At 41.3% G+C, this 25,334-nt stretch overlaps 2 protein-coding genes across 2 annotated transcripts; both read left to right on the top strand.

The window, feature by feature from the left end:
• Positions 1-716: 716 nt before the first annotated feature.
• supv3l1 (SUV3-like helicase) lies at positions 717-8,254 on the top strand. Its single transcript, XM_026170476.1, has 16 exons — positions 717-1,163; positions 1,372-1,449; positions 1,978-2,085; positions 2,180-2,294; positions 2,388-2,556; positions 2,705-2,816; positions 3,166-3,243; positions 3,328-3,419; positions 3,533-3,713; positions 4,469-4,562; positions 4,725-4,844; positions 4,936-5,035; positions 5,127-5,207; positions 6,311-6,487; positions 6,974-7,122; positions 7,283-8,254. The coding sequence occupies exons 1-16, from the start codon at positions 884-886 to the stop codon at positions 7,701-7,703; spliced, it is 2,355 nt and encodes a 784-aa protein (XP_026026261.1). The 5' UTR covers positions 717-883; the 3' UTR covers positions 7,704-8,254.
• A 334-nt stretch (positions 8,255-8,588) lies between these two features.
• On the top strand, positions 8,589-24,224 carry LOC113023973 (putative hexokinase HKDC1). Its single transcript, XM_026170488.1, has 21 exons — positions 8,589-8,948; positions 10,129-10,291; positions 10,421-10,578; positions 10,677-10,799; positions 10,935-11,030; positions 11,208-11,307; positions 11,989-12,172; positions 13,315-13,470; positions 13,551-13,784; positions 14,650-14,791; positions 14,896-15,052; positions 15,238-15,386; positions 15,587-15,706; positions 20,559-20,654; positions 20,797-20,896; positions 21,040-21,152; positions 21,243-21,406; positions 21,621-21,776; positions 21,887-21,974; positions 23,525-23,670; positions 23,814-24,224. The coding sequence occupies exons 1-21, from the start codon at positions 8,886-8,888 to the stop codon at positions 23,947-23,949; spliced, it is 2,844 nt and encodes a 947-aa protein (XP_026026273.1). The 5' UTR covers positions 8,589-8,885; the 3' UTR covers positions 23,950-24,224.
• Positions 24,225-25,334: the final 1,110 nt, after the last annotated feature.

Below are 25,334 nucleotides of genomic sequence, written 5' to 3' on the forward strand. Positions count from 1 at the left end.
AGAATCCAAATAAATCTAATACTAGATTAAATGCTGTATTGATTCTGTCATTTTCATCTACATGGATAAATTCGTCAACAGTAATTATTTTACCTAAACTAAGTACTAAAGAGACAGTGAGAAGGAGAAAATCTTAGTAAAGGCCAGGTGGGGAATAGATAACAACAAATAAAATTGGTTATCAGTGTTCCCAGTTAGAGAGGACAAGGCTAAGAGTAAGACATTCACAAGAATTAAAACCGTCTGGGTCTATGGTTGATTTAAAAAAAAGAAAAGAAAAAAGAAGTGAAAACTTGCTGCCACTCCCCCTCCTCAGCCCGTGGTTCTAGGATTCTGCCAGTTAATCTAACTCTAACCCTTGATTCATTAAAATTAGCATAATCATCCTGCTGTAGCCAACTTTCTGTAAGGCAGAGCAAACCAATATGTCGATCAAAAATTAAATCATTTACTAACAGGAACTTAGAGAAGGGAGTTTAACCATCCACATTTAACAGTTTTACTGGTGGGAGGGAGCGACTTCACCCCAAACCACTACTGCGCAGACTCTAACTCCAAGTATGTGACATAATATTCCCCATAAACTGTCGATTTATTTGTTGGTTTTAGTACAGTTTGAGGAAGTGACACCATGTCGTCCATCTATTATACAATCATTAATCTCGACAGAAATTTTTTTTTTTTTCTTTTTACTCAGGCACATATGTGGGGGCCTATATACGGACTGGTCCTGCAGCACGTTGTGCTACCAGCAGGTCAGGAAGAGGAGTGTGTTGACCGTCCTCTGTTGCTGTGTGAGCCATTTATTCACACTTACCTGGCCGTATGGAGTGAGCCTGGCAAACTTTTTGTGTAGTCCTTGAGGATCTCGCCCACAGCCGACATGTCGGTGAACCGCTGTGTTTGTTTCATTTCTCGGCTTCAGCGTCACTTTAACTCCCGGACCCCTCGCATCACCACCAGCAGCTGTCATGCGTCCTCTGGGTCTAGTTTGTTACAGGGACAGCATCGACCCGGTACAGTGGTCTGGAGCAGGGATGTTTCATCTAACAGCTCCTCTCCGAAACCTCCGGACACCTCGTTGTTTGTCCCCGTCTCCCTGAAGGCAGACGCCTCGGCAGACGGCGGTGTGGGAATAGAGCTCACCCAGCCGCTGGATAAAAGTGAGTAAACGAAACCTAAGTTGGTCAGTTAAACTACTCTGAACTTAATAATGTACAAGATAATACTGGGTGTTGTTTTTTGTTTTTTTAACATTTTTTTTTTTATTAAAGTGTATACTTGTTCTATTGGTTGCGAATGATTATAAAGGTGGGGGTTATTTTCTCAGATGATGCAACATCGTCTCTGCTGTTTGTGTCTGTGATTCAGATGAGCTGCTGAAGGTTCTGAATCGGTTTTACAAAAGGAAAGAGATGCAGAAGCTGGCAGCGGACTCGGGTTTGGATGGTGAGGGGAAAAAAAACTCATCTGTTGATCGTGTGTATTTAGCCATGGAAGGCCACAAGCCAGTGATCATATGCCAGAAAGAGATTTCCTCTGTCTAATAACCTTGTTTATATGTTGACAAATAGGTTATATACAGATGTGGTCAGAACTTTACATACACTCATCAAGGTTTGAATTTATTTAGGGTTCTCTCTAATCCACATAGGGTGAAATATATATAGACTCACTTAAATCTTTTAATAAGTGGTGCTGAAGGTTCTCCAGTGTCTTTTAACATAACATGGCCAACGCCTAGTATCTTCTCATTAGTTATCATGATTGACTACAACTTTTTGACTGGAACTTCTCTTTGTCAGCATAAAAGAATTGATTGACAACACTTAGTGGATTATCCAATACTCATAACAATGGGAAAGTAATGGAATGAATAGCTAGGAAGATAATTGTAAATTTACACAAGCGGGGAAATTTGCACAGATTTAACACCAGATATCTTTGGCTATCCATTTTCTCTCCATGCACATGCAGCTCGTCTGTTCCACCAGGCCTTCATCAGCTTCAGGAAGTATATCCTAGAGATGACGTCGCTCCCTGCCGACCTGCACATCATCCTCAACGACATCTGCTGTGGAGCAGGTTTGTCTCTTTATGGAGTAACTGTTACTTGGTTGAAACTGTTTGTTCAGTGACCGTTATATTTAGAAATATTCCTCTGTCTGACTTTTCTCAGGTCATATAGATGACATCTATCCATACTTCATGCGTCATGCCAAGCACATCTTTCCCATGTTGGACTGTATGGATGACCTGAGAAAGATCTCAGACCTCAGGGTCCCGGCCAACTGGTGTGTATTTTAAACCCGACCAAACGCCACACACGTCGCATTAAAAGAAGCTTTCTGGCTTCCGCTACCAAACCATATTTATGTGCTCGCCAGGTACCCCGAGGCTCGTGCCATCCAGAGGAAGGTGATTTTCCACGCTGGGCCAACTAACAGTGGTAAAACCTACCATGCCATCCAACGCTACCTGGCTGCTAAGTCTGGTGTGTACTGTGGCCCCTTGAAGCTGCTGGCCCACGAGATCTTTGAGAAGAGCAACGATGCTGTACGTAACTGTGCTCCTGTGTAAACATCAGTCTTTTCATGTGTCCTAGTGTGTTTGTGTGTGGAGAAAGGTCACATTGTGTATGTTCTCAAGGTGTCTTAGTTTCTATTAATACTGACATTAATTGCACTTTCTCTGTGTGCTTCAGGGTGTACCATGTGACCTGGTTACTGGAGAGGAGAGGACCTTCGTGGACCCAGAGGGTCGAGCAGCTGGTCATGTGGCCTGCACCATTGAGATGTGCAGCGTCACTACACCGTGTAAGTGTGATAATCGTTATGTAAATGTTCTTTACATACAGTTCAATATTTTAGATACTGTTCTGATATTCTTTCTTTGACCTGAGTTTCTGTGATGTTAATAAATAATCTGTCACGGGAAACAAATATTCCCCTTATAACCACGTATGATTAAACTATAAAGGATGGCTCTGAATGAAGTTTGAAACCTTGCTCTAGAAAGGATACATTTCTTTTAATCTGAAAAAATGAATATATTTTTTAAAAAGAAAATGGAGAGGTTATCGATTCATATTAGGTAGTTATTGAAATTTTGTGTATGTTAACTGATTAAAAGGTAGATTTTGACCTCAGTTTTATGTGTTTATAGATGAGGTTGCTGTAATCGACGAAATTCAAATGATCCGAGATCCTTCCAGAGGATGGGCATGGACCAGAGCTCTGCTGGGTTTGTACAACATACTCAGAAACGTAATTATTATTTTATTTTTTTTAAACCTAAATTACTTTATTATTCTGTGCATTTGTGCAGGTCTCTGTGCAGAGGAGATCCACGTGTGTGGGGAACCTGCAGCCATAGACTTTATCAAAGAGCTGATGTTCACCACTGGAGAGGAGGTGGAGGTGAGACTGTGATGGACGCGACATCTGAAAGAAAAGATTTTGGCTGATGTTTCTAACCTCATCATTGGCGATCCCCTTTTTCTCATCTCATCTCAGTCTTCTTCTCTCTGCAGGTTCACAATTACCAGCGTCTAACTCCTTTCTCAATACTGGATCATGCTGTGGAGTCATTAGACAACCTGAGGCCAGGAGACTGCATCGTGTGCTTTAGTAAAAATGACATCTATTCTATCAGCAGGCAGATCGAGGCCAGAGGGCAAGAATGTGCTGTAATTTATGGGAGCCTACCTCCAGGTGAGTATCTAAGTGGTTTTATATTTGTCACTTGAATGCTTACACTCATTAGTCACTTCTTAAGGTACGCTTTTCTGGTTCTGGGTTGAAGCCCCGTTTGTCTTCAGAACTGTCTTAATTCTTCATGACATAGATCAAAGAAGGTGCTGGAAGAGCTTTTTATCACAAAGTTGCTGCGGATTTATTAGCTGAACATCCGAGATGTTAATCTCCTGTTCTGCCACATCCCAAAGGTGCTCTGTTGGATTGTGGACTGTAGAGGTTATATGAGAACAGTCAACTCACTATCATGTTTGAGATTATTTGAGCTTTATTTTATTCTGTTGGAAGCAGCTATCAGAAGATGGGTATCCTGTGATCATAGAAGGATGGACATGGTCAGCAGCAGTACTCAGGCATTCAAACAATGCTCAGATGGTACTAAGGGCCTAAGAAAATACCCCCCACACTATAACACGACCACCAGCCTGAACAATTGTTACAAGGCAGGATGCATCCATGGTTTTGTCTTGCTTATGCAAAATTCTGACCCAACCATCCAATGAACGTCCAAGCAAAACTGGTGACTCAAAAGACCAGATGACATTTTTAAAAATGCGTAACATGGGTAAACGCAACTCATTAATGAGCACCTGAAGAGGTCTGTCTAATGAAATGGCCAGTGAGTGTATGCCTTTGTGTAGAACTGAGCCAATAAGTCAGTTTAGTCAATTTTTAAGAGAAAAATGGTTAAATGTCAAAATTTTGATTTACAGGCACCAAGCTGTCCCAGGCAAAGAAATTTAATGACCCTGATGACCCCTGCAAGATTCTGGTTGCTACAGATGCTATAGGCATGGGGCTTAACCTGTAAGTGCAAAACATACTTTATGGAATATTTTTAGAGCCATATCAATCTTTTTTTTTTCTCTCTTTCAAGTGGTTGCATGCTTTCTGCCATATAGGATATTGTTCATCTGTGTGCTTACCTTTCTGTTTTACTTCACCCTACCGCCCCTTCTCTCTCTCCAGGAGTATAAAACGCATCATCTTCAACAGTCTGGTGAAGCCTAACGTTAATGAGAAAGGGGAGAAACAGATGGAGACCATCAGCACTTCTCAGGCTCTGCAGATTGCTGGCCGTGCTGGGAGGTCAGCCTCCTTTGATACAACAATGCAGACAATCCCTTTGAGCTTCTGTTAGGCCACTATATTAAACTCCATCTTCTGCCACCTGTTGCAGGTTCTCCTCCAAGTTTAAAGAGGGAGAAGTTACAACCATGCACAGAGACGATCTCCCCGTGCTCAAAGAAATACTCAGTCACTCTGTCGATCCTATAGAGGTGATCATTTTACACACAAACACAAAATCTACTTTCAGCATTCCTGCAATAACACATCTTTCTCATTTTATTCTCCAATTTATTGCCTCAGACTGCAGGACTCCATCCAACTGCAGAGCAGATAGAGATGTTTGCTTACCATCTGCCCGATGCAACGCTGTCCAACCTTGTTGTGAGTAGAGCCACTCGTTTAGTGATCAGTGCGAGAATTGAAATGTTCATTATAGACCTTCAAACAGCAGAATAAAAAATAAATACATAAAAACGGGGGAAAGATTTGTAGTTTTCCAGCTACATTTCATGGTCTTCATCAGTGAGTAGAGTTTACTGAGATGGGTTAAATAGTTGGTAATGTGGTAAAATAAAGCCTGAGCAGTCTTTAGATTGAAACAGAAGCTGGTATTTTACTGTAGTGTGAATTTTTCAGGAGCTGCATGTTTTTATTTGGGACTGTTAGTCGCTGTTTTTTTTTCCTCAACAGTTTGTGAAACCACCTGGAAAAAGTCTGTTTAAGTCTGGTTAAGACTTAAGATCTGAAATGCCTAAATGTAAACAAATACAACTGACTGCTGCATGTATCCTTTCTATATTACACTACATGAAATAATTTGATAAAAGAACATTTTCATGACAAAACTGTTGTCATTTTTTAGTAGCATAAAAGTATTTTTACGCGTTAACGCAGATTATCCGCCATCACAGTCAACGCGATTAAAAGTTTTAACTGCATGCGCATTTTTAACCTTTGCTAAAAGATTGAAGAAAACTATTCAAATTCTCTTTTTAAGCACACATTCTTTGTTTGTTCTGCATTTACTTCATTATATTGCATAAATGTCAGTTACAAGCTTAAATATGACGTTAAAAAAAAGTAATTGCAACCAGGCTATTGATCAAGTAATTGCGATTAATTGGTTAATTTTTCTTAATCTATTGACAGCACTAATATTTTCAGTTTCCCCTTTGTAGCAAAAATGAAAGTTAAATATTGTTTTGTGTTTCAGCGCAGACCCGCTAAAACTAAAAGCAAAGGATCGTCATTAGTTTATTTCTTTATTATTTTTTGAAGACGCTAATAGCTAACTTTCCTTTTTAAAGTCCAGCATGCGTGCTGAAATGATGAAGCAAAATGCACCCTAATACAAATGTGTTTAAGCTGTGAATGGGTACATAAAGGAAAATGCACGTTTTGTATTTCAGTTTTACTGTTCGACATTTTAAAGCCACGTCTTATTCAAGATTGTAAATGCTCTCGTTCTCTCGCCCCCTTCTCAGGACATATTTGTCAGCCTCTCTCAGGTGGACGGTTTGTATTTTGTTTGCAACATTGACGACTTTAAGTTTCTGGCGGACATGATTCAGCACATACCGCTTAACCTGAGGTCACGCTACGTCTTCTGCACTGCTCCCATCAACAAAAAGCAGCCTTTTGTATGTACCTCCTTCCTTAAGGTGAGTGAGTGGATGTAAACATTAGAAGGCTGCAGAGATTTAAGGTTAATGGTGGAAGGACAGGAGTGAGCAGTAGAGGGTGCTGATGAGGAGAGTAAAAATGATGAAACGAGGGTAAGGAAGTTGACCCAGTGAGGCATTGGTGTAATAACCCTCCTGTCACACCTGATTCTTTTTATGGTCTTATCAAACTGATAAAACAAGAGTAGATAAAATTCCCATGAATGAGCAGCCTTTGAGGTTAAGGGTTAAGTTCTGCGTATTTCTATTGTTTGTGTGTGCTAAGGCTCCGAGTATTTAGTTTAGAGCAATAGCGATGCACCTATAGAAGGTAATTTGGTTCTGTAAATAAAACTGTGATCAGATAATAAATACTAAAACTGTGTTCAACACAAATAAAGTATACGTTTAACATTTACTTTATTATCTGAGTGTGTACAGCATGTCATCTGCACTGTTGATGGATCAATCATGTTTCTTCTCCAGTTTGCCCGTCAATTCAGTCGAGACGAACCCCTGACGTTTGACTGGGTCTGTCGCCACATCAGCTGGCCTCTGGCTCCACCTAAAAACATTAAAGACCTGGTTCACCTGGAAGCTGTCCATGACGTGTTGGATCTCTACCTCTGGTTAAGGTAGCTTTATATTTCCACCTTTGGCAAGTTGCCTCACCTGTTTTTATGCCTTTTTAATATGCGATAACGATGTGTTTGTTTGTATGAACTCTTCTTTGTTGTCGTAATTTCCAGTTTTGCCATATTAATCCTCTTTATCTGTGTCTACGTGCCTCCGCAGCTACCGTTTCATGGACATGTTTCCAGATACTGCCTCAATTAGAGAAATCCAGCGGGAACTTGATGATATCATCCAGCAGGGTGTGCGAAATATCACCCGGCTCATCAGAGCCTCTGACACAACAGTCACTGACCTACTGCAGGCGCAGAGCAACAGGCATGGCCAGACAGGAAGGGGAACTGGCAGCACACATTTTTTGACTGGAAGCAGAGGTCAAAGGGGACAGAGAGCCTCAGGACAGATGATGGACAGCTCTCTGGCTAGTCGTCTGGTGAGAGACGGGCTGTTGACGCCCGATTTGCTCCAGCAGCTGCAGAGGGAATGGTCTAAAGATCAGAAGCAAGACAACAGCAGTCAGAGGGCACTTGATCTGGAGCATCAGAGTAATAACAAAGGGAAAAGGAAAAAGAAGAAGAAATGAAGAACCTTTTCATTTTGCTTCAGTGAAGAGCAAAAAACTGACATCAGCATTTGTTGATGTTTTAAGCATTTAAGACAGATGTGAGAACTCCTTCTAGCACTGAAAGTATCCCAGTAAGCTTTGACCTCCAGCGTTAAAACTAAAAAAAACCACCTTGTTCCTGTGCTACAGATCTAACCAAATGTTTTCTTCCATTCAACAAATGTACAAACTCACTAAAGCTGGAAAATGTTTCTAGCTCCAGTCTCTGTCTATGAAGGATCAAGTGTCTGTGAGAGATGTCCTCTTTGTGAAACCAATAACTGACAGACATCATTGTCAAATGTGCTGTTTCAGTAGAATTTTTGACACCAGAAGACACTGAAGTTCATTAAATGCTGGAAGTTTTCTCAGTCGTCAGACTCTAACACGTAATTTCTATGAACATTTCTTTAACTGAGGAAAAAAGTGAGAGCCTTAACTGGGTGCAGGCCTGTTATTCAGATGAAATGTCATATTTTTCTCTTTGTATGCTTGAAATGATATGATATTAAACAGTATTTTAAATGTGTTGATGTTTGTAGTGTTCTGTGTCAATGTGATTTGCAGCTCATGCAAGGGGAAGGAAACAAAAAGAGCCTGAAGGTTTTCTAAAATGGGGTTTTACTGCAACATAATATATACTGTCTCCTTTTTTAAAAATATATTTATTCCCAAAATATACAGTGCATACATGCAGTTTGTGTATTTTATAATATATTTATTATTTTTTGCATTATTAATTTGTCTTACAAATTTGTCTAATGAGGTCAAGGTGCATCACTTACAGTGCACCGCAGGGGGGATTTCAAATATTTTAGTTTCTTAAAATCTTCAGTTCAAAGTTTAGGAAAAGTCACTCGAGCAACTATGACGAAAACACTAAGCAAGCCTGTATCTGACACATTAAAGGAAATGATTGTAGAAAGGAGGTTGTGCTTGCTGTTAATCATTGAATTGGTGCAGAGGCTGGTATCTGCTCAGTGGACTCGGCAAGAGACAATGAGAGCACAAACGTAAAAAGAAATAACACCTAGCAGAGTGGAAAGGATTGGGGGGGAAAACACATTTTTCCTTATTTTAGTGAAGTGTGTTCACCTGTCACGCACGCTGACAGTATCAAAGAATAGCTGGAAGACTTTGTGGTGATTCTTATCAGTGAAGATGTTGGCTGTTCATCTCATTTCCTTCTTTTTCTCCAAACTCCAGGAGGACCCCACAAAGAAGGTGAGTGCTACACACACAAACACAAGTCTGTTTCAAACAGTGCATATAATTAATACAGCCCTGGTAATGAGGGGGTTTGAAGCTCTACAGTTATTTAAAGTCTTCTCAGTTATGAAAGTGTAAGCTGCTAATGCACTGAATTTATGCTCTTGATTGGAAATCGTATTTTAAATGCAACTCTACTCGCTACATTAATCATCAGAGATATATTTGCCACCAATGACAAACTTACTCTTCTAATGTGTTGTTTCCTGATTTACTTCTTGGGCAGTTCTATCAGGATTTATCCAGAAAGAGAAAGTGATTAAAAGAAGGACAAATCTCTGATGATTTCTTTGAGGATTTGCAGAAATGCACGTGACTAAAATTAAGTCAACGAGACATGGCAGAAGTCAGTAGAGTAATATAAATGATCAAGGTGAAATGTGGGATCATTAGTCACTGTGTCACCATTTATCTTTATCTGAACAATCATTAACAACTTTCCCTGGCAGTGTCGCTGCTCCTCTTAGTCCACATTGGATCGCACATTTTCACCCGGGACAAAGTATGGACACTCCTACAATCACACTGTCCTCGCTCACGCTACACTCACACTCTGGCACTTATATCGTAAAACCTCAGGGTGTTGTCCTATGAGCACATGCTCCACGGCGACGGTTCAGCTGTGAATACAGCACACGGGGTGTGGCTGATGATCTTCAGCTTTTTTGTTTTGTACTACTTCCTAACTCATTTACAGAGACAGTTTGGCATGTTGAGTTACTGTTACAACATCACTGAGTTTCAAATTCAGATTATTAACCCCAAAATTCAAAACATATGTGAAAAGAAGACATCAGATACATGAAAAAAATCCTTCATATCTGAAATACAAGAAAAAAGTTGCTTTTTTAAACTTTTTCTCTGTTGATCAGATGTTCAAATTGATTCTGGTGAATTTTGATATGTAATATTATAAAGCTGTGATGAGGCATGTAACAGTAACAGAGGATATAAAAAGAAAAGTAACTGAATGAGAGAAGCAAAACTAGTCTGACACCTAATAAGAAAGTCCACAAAATACAAATGAGAGAGAGAGAAATATACATTTTTCTCTCTTTCATCCCTTCTTGTTCGAGTGAAAATCCAGCGGTACATCTCACTTTGTTTTGCTCTCTGTGTTCTGTGTCTCTTTCAGGTCGACAGGTTTCTGCATGCAATGCGCCTCCATGATGACCAGTTAATTGATATCTCAGCTCGTTTCCAGGCTGAAATGAAGAAGGGGCTCTCAGCTGAAAGTTCGGCCGCCGCAGCTGTAAAAATGCTGCCGACACATGTCCGCTCCACTCCTGATGGCTCAGGTTACTCGTGTTAATGTCCCTTTTATTAGGGCTGCTGGGCAGATCTTAAAAAAAAGAAGAAGACTGCCATTGTTTTGAAGTAAAAGCAAGAGATTAAAGATCTTCCTTCTCTTTCAACCACTCTTGCAGAGAAGGGACAGTTTCTGGCACTGGATCTTGGAGGCTCCAAGTTTAAGGTGCTCCAGGTTAAGGTGAGAGAGGGGATGGGGGTCAGGAAGGGAGGAGTGGAGATGGAGGAGAAGATATACCCTATGTCAAAGGAGCTGTTCAATGGGAGAGCACCAGAGGTAAGAATAAAAAGATCTGAAAGTAGATTTGAGGAGGATTCAACAAGCAAGAAGAAGAGATTTGAACTTCTCCCTCTTCATTGTCTTTGTGTATGTAGTTATTTGACCATGTGTCAGAATCTCTGAAGGACTTTCTTCACGTAAAGAACATCAGTCTGGATAAGAAACATCCTCTGGCATTCACTTTTTCCTTCCCCTGCGAACAGACCCGCTTGGATAAGGTATGACTCTCTACATCGAGACATCTGGTTTTCATGAGCTGTACCTGTAGTGTGTTATACTCCACGTGCTGACATCTGTCTGTCTTTTTAGATTTAGATCCCATAATCATTCGAACCACTTTTTTCCTCTTGCAGGGATTACTGTTGAGCTGGAGTAAGAACTGCCGGGCTCGAGGCCTTCAGGGGAAAGATGTGGTCCAGGCTCTCAGAGAGGCTATTGACAGAACTGGGGTGGGTTGCCAGTGCTTGCTTCCATAATTTACCCATAAACTATCTGCAGAAACTGAGACATGATGAGAAATATAACGTAAGATGAAGTGGAAAAATAAAGAGTTGAACCCATCTGATACCCACTATGTAAACTGAACAGTATAACCTGGTTTATCTCTTTAATAACGCCCTCTGCAGGGAATGGACATAGAAGTGTTAGCGATGGTTAATGATACTGTGGCGACAATGATGACCTGTGGTTTTGATGATCAGTACTGCGATGTAGGGCTCATCATTGGTAAGTAGATTCACATAATTCAACTAGTCTCTTGTGTCCTTTTACAGAAACTATTGTTTTGTATGAGTGTGACATGTACATGAGCAGCCATCACTCTAAACTTCTTCTGTAGTTCATTTAAATAAGCATAAAGTTATCCAGTGTTCAGTAAAACAAAGCAAATGTTCTGCATTAAAACTAGAAAAAGCTTGAAACCAAAATTCTGTATTATAAATTAGGTTTTATTCTGGTTTCTTTTTTATCTAGTGAGCCTTTGGAGCCCTTACGATTGATGCATAATTATCTAAACATAGCTAATAGATATTATCTAATCAAAGATAACTGCATATTAGTGACAGGAAATAGTGCTGACTGTAAATGCAAAAGGCATCAATAACTCTGATTCTGCAAATCTACTCCAAACTTTGTGTTTTAACTTTTGCAAAACATGTTTAAATATTTTTAGATTAATTCTTATTTATGTTTTTTGTGCAAACACATGGAAACAATGACAATATTTTGCAAGAGAAGACAAAGCACACTTACCCATAGTCATCTTGCTCCCTCTGGTGGTTTGCTGTGCATGTGTGGATATTGAATTAGATGTGAAGTATAGACAGATAGAACCATTAACGTATCCTGTTTATTGTAGTAATCTTAATGGAATCAGTCTATGTATCCTGTGTGTTTGGGTGCTTACAGGCACAGGCACCAACGCGTGTTACATGGAGGAGCTGCGTCATGTTGACCTGGTGGAGGGAGACGAGGGCAGGATGTGTGTGAACACCGAGTGGGGAGGCTTTGGGGACGATGGGGCCCTGAGTGATTACATAACAGAGTTTGATCAGGATGTTGATGCAACCTCTATCAATCCTGGAAAACAAATGTAAGGAAAGCAGCTTTGTCTTTTCTTTTGATATAAAATAGTGTGTCCATTAAGACGTCCTTCATTTCTTTATGACTTCCAAAGATAAATTTGAAATAGGTGCAACTTTCTTAGGGAAGTTTTCTTGTCATTTCTTAGAGTAAGGGATAGTTCTCCAGGCTTCTTGGAGGACTTTTCTTTGGATGATGGCTGCCTTTTGTTCTGCCAAGAAGATCACACACTGCTTCAGTGATATTAAGGTCTGGGTTCTAGGGAGGCCAGTCCATGACTGATACTGTTCCAAGTGGGAGTGTGTTTGGGATCATTATCATGCTGATAATCAGACAGATGCCAATCAGAATCTTTCCTAATGTTATTGCATGGTGTCAAAATCTGATCTGATGGTATTTTTCTGTATTTGTAATCCTCAACGCAGCCTGCTGAAATGCAATCCCAAGCAATGACAGGCACCACCATATTTTACAGATGGCTATAGACACACACTGTTGTACCTTTCTTCTGATCATCTCCATCCAGCTTCACAATTAAACCAGAACTTTCAAATTTGGATTACTCACTCCATAAATCCTGTTGATACTAATTTTCAGTCCAGTTTTTGTGTATTTTGCCATACGTGACTTTTGGATAATGTTCTTCTGATGTCGATTTAGCATTCATGCTTTTATTTTTTTGTCCTCCACTTGTCCAGTTTCCAGTTTTCTTAAGGACACACTGCACATCGTGCTGAGAAATGCCAGCTTTTCAGTTCTAGCTGTTTGGGTCTCAGCTTCTTGGTTCAATATTACCATTTTATGCTTGTCAACCTGTGGCATTTTGGGGATTTTTCATAGATTTAACTAATGAAATGGGAAATAGTTTTTTGTGACAGGCTAACAAACGGCTCAATTTAAAAGCGCCGTTTCATCCCTTCAGTTAGGTGTCTTTTTAATGCTTGAACAAATGTCCATTGTTGGCTTATCAAACTGAAAAAAAAAAACATTAATTGAAAAAGTGTCTGATACAAGGACGGGACTAAAAAGTGAAAAAGCAACGAATATCTATAGAAAAACTCTGAAGAGCTTTCAGAAATGAGTGGCTTAAGATGTTTGCTCAGTACTGTAGAACTCTGTATAAACCTTTTACCCTTTTCTGGTCTATTGTAGCTTTGAGAAGATGGTCAGTGGGATGTATCTGGGTGAGCTAGTGAGGCTGGTTGTGTTAAAGATGGCTAAACTGGGACAGCTGTTTGATGGACTCGTGCCTGATGCCCTGAGGACCAAAGGGAAGATAACCACAGCACATGTGGCAGCCATGGAGGAGTAAGCTGTCTTTATCTCTCTTGGTCACCTGGCGTCTGTCCAAAAACAGCATGAATGCCATAAATATTCATTTGTCTCAGGTACAAAAATGGTCTGAAGAACACCAGAGATATTCTCGTGGAGCTCGGTTTGAACCCATCACAAGATGACTGCGTTGCTGTTCAACACGTCAGCACCATCGTGTCCTTCAGGTCCTCCAATCTGGTGGCCGCGGGGCTGGCTGCCATCTTAACCCGAATCAAGCAAAACCGGCATTTGAGGGCATTGAGGATCACTGTGGGAGTGGACGGAACTGTGTACAAGACACATCCGCAGTAAGTCAGTGTGGAAATCACTCAAACCCATATTAGTTTACAACTACTGAGATTAATAAATATGTAACTGATATAACACAAAAAGAGCCAGTACTCTCAACAGTCCTCTTCCTTTCTAACTATGACTAATGGCTGCTGTAAAAAGTTTCTGATATTTTTAAAAAAAATCCAAAATAAATAAAAGTTTGAAGCAAAATCAATTAAACTTCACTCACAAAGAGCCTTGAGTAGAAACTAGAGTTAAGCAATGGATTAAATAAATGACCAAAGACATAAGCTGTTAAATGATTGGGGTAAATTTGTCACACGTGAGTTTAACCTAACATCAACCACACAGTACCACAGCTCAGCACTGCACTCACCACTCATACACAATGAGAATCCTCATGTGCACAATTTGACCTCAACTATAGGCTGTAAATAAAAGATGGACTATTCTGGCTCTGTGGAATTGCCTTAATCTCTCTGATGGCCAGCAGTGGATAAAAAGAAGCCTGTATAGAAGCCTATGGAAAACCTGCCGTGGCTTCTTTGCTCTTCGACCTGAGGTCTCAGTCATGGTTTTAGCATCTCAGCATCCCAATCATCACTTTCAGTGAGTGAAGAAAATCCCGACAAGGCTTGAAAAACTGAACTTTGGAATCCAGTGGATGATGTGTATGATAGTGATGCCCTGATCACCTCTGATAAAGTCAGCGAACCCAACACAACAAACAGGGCCTTGATGAAGAGTTTGGACATAACAGCATCATGTCCTCTCTTACTTGATGAGCTGCAGATCACTAATATAAATACTTCTTAACAAACATCTAAAATAGCCTGATGAAATATCGAATGTTTTGTGTTTCTGTCACTTCTATTCCAGGTATGGTAAACGTCTCCATAAGGTGGTGCGCCGGTTGCTTCCTGAGTGCCAGGTTAGATTCGTCCTCTCGGACAGCGGCAGCAGCAAAGGGGCTGCCCTGGTAACAGCAGTTGCCCAACGCTTGGCATCACGGAAGAGACAGGTTAGAGCGCTGCAAGTTGTATGTCTGTGTTTGTGTGATTCTTCACAGGTGAAATAAAAAAGAAGGGCTTAAATATCTGATAAACAGTATCTCTGGTTTTCCAGGTGGATGAGACACTGGCTCCCTTCAAACTGAGTCAAGAGCAGCTCCAGTTGGTCAAGGCCACGATGAGAGCAGGGCTGGAGGCAGGGCTAAAGAACAAAGGCCCCTCAGCAGTTAAGATGCTGCCCTCTTACGTTTACCATACACCTGATGGCACAGGTCAGAGACAAACGCTGACGTTCTTACAGGCCTCTTAATCAAACCCAAACAGCAGCTACACAATCAATACATTCAGCGTCACCTCTAGCTTTCGCAAAGATGTAACTGCTTTGTTAAAAACTTTTTTAGGAAGTTTGTATTTTTAAAATATAAACAAAGATCATAATTATTATTTTTTTAACCAGAGCGTGGAAAATATCTTGCTTTGGATCTGGGAGGAACCAACTTCAGAGCTATGCTGGTCAAATTCAAGAAAGGCCTTCAAAACAACACACGGCTTTACCATAAAATCTACACTGTACCGCTGGAGATAATGCAGGGAACAGGAGAAGAGGTGAGAAACATGCATATACCGTCAGCACCCTGACAGAAAGCATCAAACTGGGTTTAGTCATTAAGTAATTAAATTAATTATAAGAAGTTGTACACTGCTGACAGTGTTGTCTAAACGAGGTAGGGTTGAATTCTTCTAAAACAGTACTGAAAATCTAACACACAGTTTGTTTGTTTTTTTCTCTCTCTGTTTGTCTCCAGCTGTTTGATCATTTAGCGCAATACGTGAGTGACTTCCTGGACTACATGGGGATGAAGAAAGCACATCTTCCAGCAGGCTTCACCTTCTCTTTCCCCTGTGAGCAGACGGCCATTGACACGGTACGTCAAAATCGTTTGTTGCAGCCACAGAAAACCTGGCTGCACCTTATTTTACAGTGAAGCAGTAAAACACAATAAGCTAGACTTTGTATCAAAGTGGTTAAATTAGAAATAGTATGCCCTGGCCTGGTGGCCTGGCTGCCCCTGAGTGGATCGGGGGCAGGCGTGGGGGTTTGGGGTTCGGGGGTGCTTCGCCTCCGTGCTGGGGCTCTGGCTGGGCCTTGGGGGCTTCGGTCCTCGTCGGTGTGTCACCGAGGTTGTGAGCGGGTGGGTGCACGGGGGCTCAGCCCTGGCGCAGGGGGCCTCTTGTGCATCGGCCTAACTGGGGGGCTCTTCAACTGGCGGGGAGGTTGTTCCATCCTTGCAGGAGTCCACTCTGCAGGTGGGGGAGAGACATAGGAGAGGTGGAGAATAAACTTAACCTGGGTGTCTGTTGTCTTGTGTAGTCTGGGAGATGACCTGGACCTGGGCTCCCTTGCCTTGGTGGGTACCAGAGGACAGGGGTGCCTACTGGGGTCAGCGGGGGAGCTGGCCCTAGGGAGGGGCATCCTCCCCTCCCTCCTTTTCCTCCCCATCCCCGGCTACCTCCCTCTTCCCGCTCCACCACACTCACCCACACAGGTAGGGCCTTGGGGTGCGGGTGTGTCACCAGGGTGCAAGGGAGACATCCCCCCCCCCTCCCCTCTGTCCCCTTCTGGCCACCTGTGCCTCAATTTTATCTCACAACTTAGACATCCACATTACTTACACTCTCATAACACACACATATATATAGGGCCTTGAGGGTGGGCACGTTAATGGCGTACAGTGGACGGTCTGTGTACTCAAACCTACCTCTGGCGCCGGTGCCCACCTCTCAATTTTAAATCCATGTAGACATTGAGGGTTCTCGGGAGGGGCCGTGCTAACACCTGCTGCTCTCTGGCAGCAGCACCATGCTCTCCCTTGTTTTAAATGCACTTTAGAACAACACGCAGCAACACTACACATGAGCGGGAGGAGGGAGGTATGGGGTCTTCACACACCCCCGTTCTCTGCTAGCCGGCGGGGGGGCTGGGAGGAGATGTTGGCTGTCCGATTGGCCTCCCTGCTGCTGCGGAGCCTGGGACGGTCTGCTTGCCTCCACCCCGGGGGGAAGGGTAACATCTCTTGGGTCTGGGTTCTGTTTCCCCCTCTGGGGGCGAGGGTACCTGGACCCGGGGTATAGAGTATGTTTGGGGAGTGTGATTGTGTGTACATGTCCATTTATGTCAATCCTTACGTTGGGTGAGTGCTGAGTGTTTGTATACAGTGGGGCAAAAAAGTATTTAGTCAGCCACCGATTGTGCAAGTTCCCCCACTTAAAATGATGACAGAGGTCAGTAATTTGCACCAGAGGTACACTTCAACTGTGAGAGACAGAATGTGAAAAAAAAAATCCATGAATCCACATGGTAGGATTTGTAAAGAATTTATTCGTAAATCAGGGTGGAAAATAAGTATTTGGTCACCTCAAACAAGGAAAATCTCTGGCTCTCACAGACCTGTAACGTCTTCTGTAAGAAGCTTTTCTGTCCCCCACTCGTTACCTGTATGAATGGCACCTGTTTGAACTCATCATCTGTATAAAAGACACCTGTCCACAGCCTCAAACAGTCAGACTCCAAACTCTGCCATGGCCAAGACCAAAGAGCTTTCAAAGGACACCAGGAAAAGTATTGTAGACCTGCACCAGACTGGGAAGAGTGAATCTACAATAGGCAAGCAGCTTGGTGTGAAAAAATCAACTGTGGGAGCAATCATCAGAAAATGGAAGACATACAAGACCACTGATAATCTCCCTCGATCTGGGGCTCCACGCAAGATCTCATCCCGTGGGGTCAAAATGATCATGAGAACGGTGAGCAAAGATCCCAGAACCACACGGGGGGACCTGGTGAATGACCTGCAGAGAGCTGGGACCAAAGTAACAAAGGTCACCATCAGTAACACACTACAACGGCAGGGAATCAAATCCCGCAGTGCCAGACGTGTTCCGCTGCTGAAGCCAGTGCATGTCCAGGCCCGTCTGAAGTTTGCCAGAGAGCACATGGATGATACAGCAGAGGATTGGGAGAATGTCATGTGGTCAGATGAAACCAAAGTAGAACTTTTTGGTATAAACTCAACTCGTCGTGTTTGGAGGAAGAAGAATACTGAGTTGCATCCCAAGAACATGCCTCCATGCCTGCTTCATGCCCTGGGGGACGGGGCTATGGCTCTCTACATCCTCTTGCAGACCATTACATGTGGAAACCATTTGAATACAAGCGCGCTGATCCACACAGGTGTGCACACGGATGTTCACTGTTCGTAGACTTAAATTAAACCTTTCTCGGCTGCTACTTCAAAGCACATTGTGCGCCGTCTGTCCTGCGTGCTGCACAACAACATTGAATATTTAGTACTTACTGCTGTTTACACTTAGCTAGATTAATGTGATGGTGTTGTGTTTAGTATGTTGCTTTGTTTTTTTTTGCTTGTTTTCTATTCTTTTTCTCTCAACAGGTGATCCAGGAGATTCCCCCCCCCCCCCCCTCCTCACTGTCCCTCTCCCCTTCTGTTTTTCTTTTCCTTCCTCTTTCTTTCTCCCTTTCCTATCCCTCACTCATGTCTGTCCCGTCTGTAACAACTGAAAATAAAATAAAATAAATAATAAAAACAAAGGTCGATCAAATAGACCAATACGGCAATGCCACGATGATCGATTTGGCAAAATAAATCCATTGGGTATCCTTGTTGGTCTTCAGACAACAATTCTGACGGCTAAAGAACCAAATGGGACAGGCAAAAAAAAAGGAAAAAAAAGAAATAGTATGCCCTGTGAGGGACTGGCAACCTGTCCGAGTTTGACCTGGTTTAACACACCGTGTCCCTGCTGGGACAGGCTTCAGCCCTCAGATACAGTTGGATAAGCTGTTAAGAAAACTGACCGATGGATGGAAATAATTCTTATTAGACAACCAAACCACCTTGAACCTGTTCTAAATAATTAGAAACATCATATAGTGCTGATAAAAGTAACAATATTTAGACCCGCTGTCACAGTCTGGCGAGGGCAGACTGTATGTGTTGACAAAAGGACCCAAAACGCAGACTCCAAAAACTGAACATGGCGTGGATTTAACAAAAATCAAGCCGTTTATTGAGGCTAGCAAAAAGGGTACAAACAAAAGGGCATTGGTGAAACTAAACAATAACCTAAACTGGGTGAACTAAAACTAAACATGAAAAAACCTTAAACATGGTGAACTGACATAGATTCCTGAAGTAGTGACATGGATGAGCAGACGACCTGACAAAGAATGACTGAAAGCACACGGACTAAATACACACAGGCGGATAATGAGGGAAGTGGGAACACATGGAGAAACAGCTGACACACATGAACATAACGACACAAGGAGAGAGTAACACTAAAAACATTGAACATAGGAACACAGGACCCCTTCAAAATAAAACAGGAAATATAATGAGACGCAGACCTGACAACATAAGACACACAGACATGAAACACACGGAGGGCAAGAGAGACTTCACAGGGGTTGAAAACACAAGGGGGAACTAATAAGCAAATGCACATAGGAAACTTAATAAGCTTAAACATACACTATAAACATCAAAAGAACTAAAACTCAAAACACTGGGTCATAAGACCCAGGATCGTGACACCCGCTCATTAGAAGAAAACTGTAGCTTTACACTGTCTTAAAATTACACTGGTTCACACGGTTGTTTCCCTTCCAGGCTGGATGTTGTTCAAAGTCCTGTGGAGTATATTATTTGGTATCTGATTTCCTCAAAGTGCTGCTCTCATAAAGGTTAAAGGCCACAGATTGTAGATTGATGTAGCAAACCTGACATCACTCACTGGTTTCTAAAGTCTGCATTTTGAAGCCTCAACATTTTAGCCACCAACTTGTTAGTTTTTTGGAGCCAGAAGTTATTATATTTGGATGAGAGGGTGGCCTGTTATCAGTTAACACTAGATAGCTTGGTTGCATCTGTGAACTGTATAGGGACACATAAAGACAAAACACTGACAGACTAACTGAGAGACTGATAGAAAACTGAAGCACAAACTTGTTGTTCAAGCTCATACCACACAGGAAGCCACGTGTAAGATGGATGATGGGGGGCATCACAGACATCATCATCAACTCATTCAGTTACATTCAGCTCTCTTAGATCTATAGGCAAAGATCCTTAACATGTCCCAAGGTCACGGCTCAAACAAAAAGCCTTTGTAGTCGCTGTGCCACATTTGTAGGATCATCTGGTTGTTGTTGTCATTATGTTTATTGCTTATTGTTTATGGTCCATATGTCCACCTTTGAGTATTTCAATGTAATTACACACATACATATATAGCTGTATTTAAATGTGCTTTACAAATAAATTGTACTCACTGGCTATAGTTCCATGAGAAATGCTCCAAAAGAGATGAACACTTACAAACACAGATGAGAGGTACAATTCAGTGAATCAGCACAGGTGAGGCCATTGAAATAACAGACACTCAGTCGTCTGTTAATTAAAGCGACAACATCCAAAACTCGAGCACACAGATAGACAAGTTGTTTTTTGTTTTAAATCACCTCTCAGTGCAACTGTCTTATTGCTCTGATGTTGGGCATTTTAAAATATGAATCTATGGGCACTGACTAGCCTCAAGTGGAACTAGCCTTTTTGGCACTTGATCATTCGACGTTCTCAGAATGTTATATTTACAGAACTGTTCTGTTAAATAAAAATGTAAACAGACTCCTAAAGCAGTAGCATTATTATTTCTGTAGCAGTTTGTAATCTTTTTCAACCTTTGGATGTTCTGTAGGGTATCCTGGTTAGCTGGACCAAAGGCTTCAAGGCCACAGACTGCGAAGGACATGATGTTGTTAACTTGCTACGGGAGGCCATCAAAAGACGTAACGTGAGTCAATAAAAACAACAGAGTAAAGATTTAAAATGATGGCCAGGTTTTAAACAGATGAGGGGAAGAAACATTACATCAGATTGGTACACGTCTAGGCTAACAGGAACATTACAATGCATTTGTGGGTGTGCGCACACAGGAGTATGACTTGGACATAGTAGCAGTGGTCAATGACACAGTTGGGACAATGATGAGCTGTGCCTATGAAGACCCTCAGTGTGAAGTTGGACTGATTGCAGGTATGTGGCCTCAAGGGTGAAGAAATGCTAAGTTAAGAATAAGCTTATAGTTATGATGGTTCATTTAAGAATTTTAAATGCAAAGAACAGTATTATAATATTTGACGTAATAAGGAAATAAGCTATATGAGTCTGTTTTACAGGAACTGGGTCAAATGCTTGTTACATGGAGGAACTCAAGAACATTGAGAAGATTAGACAAAAGAAACAGAAAACAGAAGGAGACGAGGAGACACCTGAAGCAGTGGAGGACAAGGTGGAAGGACTTGCTTGTTGGGAGCTAAAAACATATTGTTAAAACATAATTAAACACTTTATGTGTGTGTGTGTTTCCCTCTCTCATCAGGATGATGGGTCAAAAGGAGATAAGAAGGCGGAGACTTCTGAGACATCAAAGATGTGTATAAACACGGAGTGGGGGGGTCTGGGTGATGATGGATCCTTGGATGACATCATCACACCTTTTGATGCTGAGGTGGACCACAACTCAGTAAACTCTGGAAAACAAAGGTTAGCTACACTCACCTTACTGTGTATGTATGATGACGCCTACTTGAGGCACACACATAAAATTTGATGTTTTATGACTGATTTTTTTAAACATACTGTGACACATATGTGTCTCGTGTAGTAGTTAGTTGGTGTTTTTGAGATTTATTCAGTAACTTGTAGCAAGTTGAGATGGTCACACAACATTTTTACAAGTTTATGTTCGTGTTTATAGGTTTGAAAAGCTCACCAGTGGGATGTATTTAGGTGAAATTGTCCGAGAGGTATTACTGGATCTAACAAGAGGAGGTTTGCTGTTCAGAGGACGCGTCACGGAAACCTTAAAAACACCTGGAATATTCCAAACTAAATATCTGTCACAAATAGAGAGGTAGGACAAATGATGCCTATGTTTGTGCTATTTTTTGATAGATTTAAAGTATTCATAATTTAACATGAATATTGCATTTTCTGCTGTGTAACTGTGTTGTCTCCCTCCAGTGACCGTTTGGCTCTACTGCAAGTCAGATCTATTCTCCAGCACCTGGGGCTCAACAGTACCTGCGATGACAGCATCATTGTCAAAGAGGTACAAGATAGAAAAGCAACATGCCACACAGTAACCTCCTACAGACTGCATCACAAATTCAATGTTTTCCTCTTTTACAAGGTATAAAAATTTTAACAATTAAGCCATTGTGTATGTGTTTTGACCCGGACCACGTCGCTTACTTCCAGCAGATATTTTGATCTAGTGCAAACAATGCACAGGTGTAATTTGTAATAACCTTGGCTGTTTTACAGGGTTTTTGCAAAGTGGAACACTGAGGCCAAAGACGGCTCTCAACTTTTATTTAGCCTGTTGGTATCTTAAAGAAAGACGCACCTGAAATTTTCTGTGTCTTCTCCATTAACTTGCCTCCACCAGTGTGTGAATGTGAGAGTGAATGAATAGTGGTAAAGCGCTTTGGGTGCCTAGAAAAGCGCTATATAAATGCAATCCATTATTATCATTATTATTAAGCCATGTTGGTGAGCCATCTTGCACAACAGAAAGACTAGACAAACTCTGGGTACACTAAAATAAATATTTAGTAATGTTATTGGTTACAACTTTGTTTGTGGACATCAGAAAGTCTAATTTCAGCGAGGAATTGGAGGACTGTGACTGTCTGACTTTTGAACCTTGTAAGCAACTGTTAAAACTAAGCATTGTCCTTGAAAAGTAGCATTGTTATATTGTTATTTCTGGTATCGAGCCAACCCTCCAGATATTAATGGAGAGAGGAAGCCCTCAGATTTTTCTCACATCACATCATGTACATAATGCTCTAGATTTTTCTGCCATACTAGATGTGATACAGCCACCAGTTGCTAGGGGAAAGTACTGTATGTATTCCCCGACTATTTGGAAGTGGTTTCTGCATTTTGCTGGCTCTCGCTGAGTGAAACTGGCTGCAAAGAATCAGAAACCTGCTTGTGATTTCTTTAGTTGCTAGCATACAGGCATGATAGCCTCTAATTTTTCATGTTTGTCTGAAAATTCTCTTGCAGCCAGTTGGGGAATAATAATTTTTCTGACTAACAGTTAAAATGTTTGAATAAAAGTCTGGAAACTGTTTCCTAAGAGTATGGATACCTGGTTGAAATGAATGAACATAAACAGTCTTGCTAACCATAACTGATGGTTAAAAGCAGTCCAGATATCCAGATTAAAATAAGTTTAAATTAACAAACAATCAGTTGTGCTGTTGGAAAGATTCTTCATCTGCCTTTACTGTAAAAGCTTTCTGCCATTTAAATAAATTAATTAAAAAAAAATGCTGCCCATAAGTCAAAATTTTCTTTAATATCTTGAAATTCTGAGCTAAATTTTGAGATACCCAACTTGAAATTTCCACAAAATTTGGACTTATGGACAGCTTTCATTAATTTTTTTTACAGTAACAGAAATAAGGTTATCATCAGATATAGTTTGGGAAGTAGTTCAAAGAAATATGCTCTCTGCTTCAACCTTACCTTGAGGTTGGGTAATATTCTTCATATTATTTGTGTGGTGCATTGTCTGGCTGAGAAAACTGTGACGCCAGGAGACTGTTACCTGTTGCAATATTGATAAAGGTTTCCATTGTTGCTTAGGTATGTGGAGCGGTATCGCGCCGAGCAGCAGAGCTGTGTGGGGCAGGCATGGCAGCCGTGGTAGATAAGATCAGAGAGAACCGAGGACTGGACCATCTGAACATCACTGTAGGGGTTGATGGTGCACTCTACAAACTACACCCACAGTGAGTTAATTTAATAAAAATATTGTTTGTTTGTTTTGGGTGCAGTGATGTGTTGGGTGTGTGTCAGGTGTATACTGTACTTTCATTTTAACCTTTCATAATTATTCAAACAGCTTGGTTAAAACATTTTCTGTTGTTTCTAGTTTTTCTGGAGTCCTTCAAGAGACTACCAGAGTTTTGGCTCCTCAGTGTAACGTGACCTTCTTGCCTTCAGAGGAAGGCAGCGGGAAAGGTGCTGCCCTGATTACTGCTGTAGCCAGGCAGAAGCGAGATCGTTGACTTCACACACCTGGAAAAAAGAAAGATGTCCGAAGATGTTTTTTCACTTTTTGCATTCAGTTGCACTGCTGTTTCTTTGTTGGGTTTTTGTTGGGGTGTTTTTGCACTACCAAAATTCTGTATTGGCCTAAGAGAGTTTCAGACTGTGTGGATGGAAGATGGAAGCATTGCTGCCTGTGATTAAATCACTGTTTGTAATAAATTTTAAAAGAACTGTAATTGGTTTGAATTGACTATTATATTAAGGGTGTGCCAGTCAACACTCTGACACTATGTTTGCTTCAGCTTAGTTAACTTAATCCATGTTAGTTAAGTTAAATAGAAGAAAACTTCTTCTATTATCTTTACTGCTCACAAATAACATAAAATAAAATATATGTAACTTGATAAGCCTTCTGTGTTAATCCACGGTTATCTGTGTTTGCAATAAATGGACAATGTCATTTGAACTGAAATGAAAACCTGGCATAAGACAACCCACTGTGGTTTAATATATATGCTTCAAACCCAAACCCTCCACATTCCAGTCACCAAGTTAGCTGTGGGAAAATGTCAGTCACAGCTGTGTGGTCACATGCCAAAATGAGAAAATCCCAACAATCCTATGAGGAAGTGCTTGGTGACACTGGGGAGGAAGAACATCCTTTAAACAGGAAGAAACTGCCGTCAGAATCATGTTTGGGGTGGGGCAGCAATCTGTGGGCTGTGAGGGGTAAGAGAAGAGAAGTATGAACATAGAGAGACAAGGACAAAACAAAACTTTAGAAAAGAGAAGCCAAAAATTATTGTCAGGTAGCAGAAACATATAAACACATGTGGAGAGGAAATAGGTGAGTGGAGAAGAAGCATCGCAAAACTACAGGACGCTTCAGGGTCACCTGATCCAGCACAAACACAAGTGTCAAGCTTAAAAACTAAAGAGTGTGCATGTCCCAAAACCAAACTGGGAGCTGGATCTAAAGGAGAAGGAGCTGATAGCTAAAGGCTCAGCGTCCTATTCTACTTTTAGAAACTCTAAGATCTTAAATGCTCTGATGGATAATATGATACTATGAGGTCTCAATGATGTGATGGGGCCTAATTATTGAAGACTTTGCATGTAAGGAGAAGGATTTTAGTTTCAGTTGTTGATTTTAGAGGAAGCCAATCAAGCAAATATGGGAGAAATTTACTCTGTTATTCTCCCCCCTGTCTCTCTGCAGTGTTTTGGATTAACTGGCTTTTAAGAGAGATTTTTGAACAATCGAGTGTGGATTTTAATCCACACTAAATTGTGTGTCTTCCTTCTCTCACCCCAACCAGTCGCAGCAGATGGCCGCCCCTCCCTGAGCCTGGTTCTGCCGGAGGTTTCTTCCTGTTAAAAGGGCGTTTTTCCTTCCCACTGT

The sequence above is a fragment of the Astatotilapia calliptera genome, chromosome 1 (assembly GCF_900246225.1).
Source record: "Astatotilapia calliptera chromosome 1, fAstCal1.2, whole genome shotgun sequence".
Lineage (NCBI taxonomy): Eukaryota > Metazoa > Chordata > Actinopteri > Cichliformes > Cichlidae > Astatotilapia > Astatotilapia calliptera.

Excerpts from the sequence above, each read along its gene's own strand:
- supv3l1 (XM_026170476.1), top strand. The coding sequence starts at position 884 with ATGTCGGTGAACCGCTGTGTTTGTTTCATTTCTCGGCTTCAGCGTCAC. Across the intron at positions 3,244-3,327 it reads ATGGACCAGAGCTCTGCTGG|GTCTCTGTGCAGAGGAGATC; the intron begins GTTTGTACAACA and ends GCATTTGTGCAG. Across the intron at positions 3,420-3,532 it reads CCACTGGAGAGGAGGTGGAG|GTTCACAATTACCAGCGTCT; the intron begins GTGAGACTGTGA and ends TTCTCTCTGCAG.
- LOC113023973 (XM_026170488.1), top strand. The coding sequence starts at position 8,886 with ATGTTGGCTGTTCATCTCATTTCCTTCTTTTTCTCCAAACTCCAGGAG. Across the intron at positions 10,800-10,934 it reads AACAGACCCGCTTGGATAAG|GGATTACTGTTGAGCTGGAG; the intron begins GTATGACTCTCT and ends TTCCTCTTGCAG. Across the intron at positions 14,792-14,895 it reads TGGCATCACGGAAGAGACAG|GTGGATGAGACACTGGCTCC; the intron begins GTTAGAGCGCTG and ends CTGGTTTTCCAG.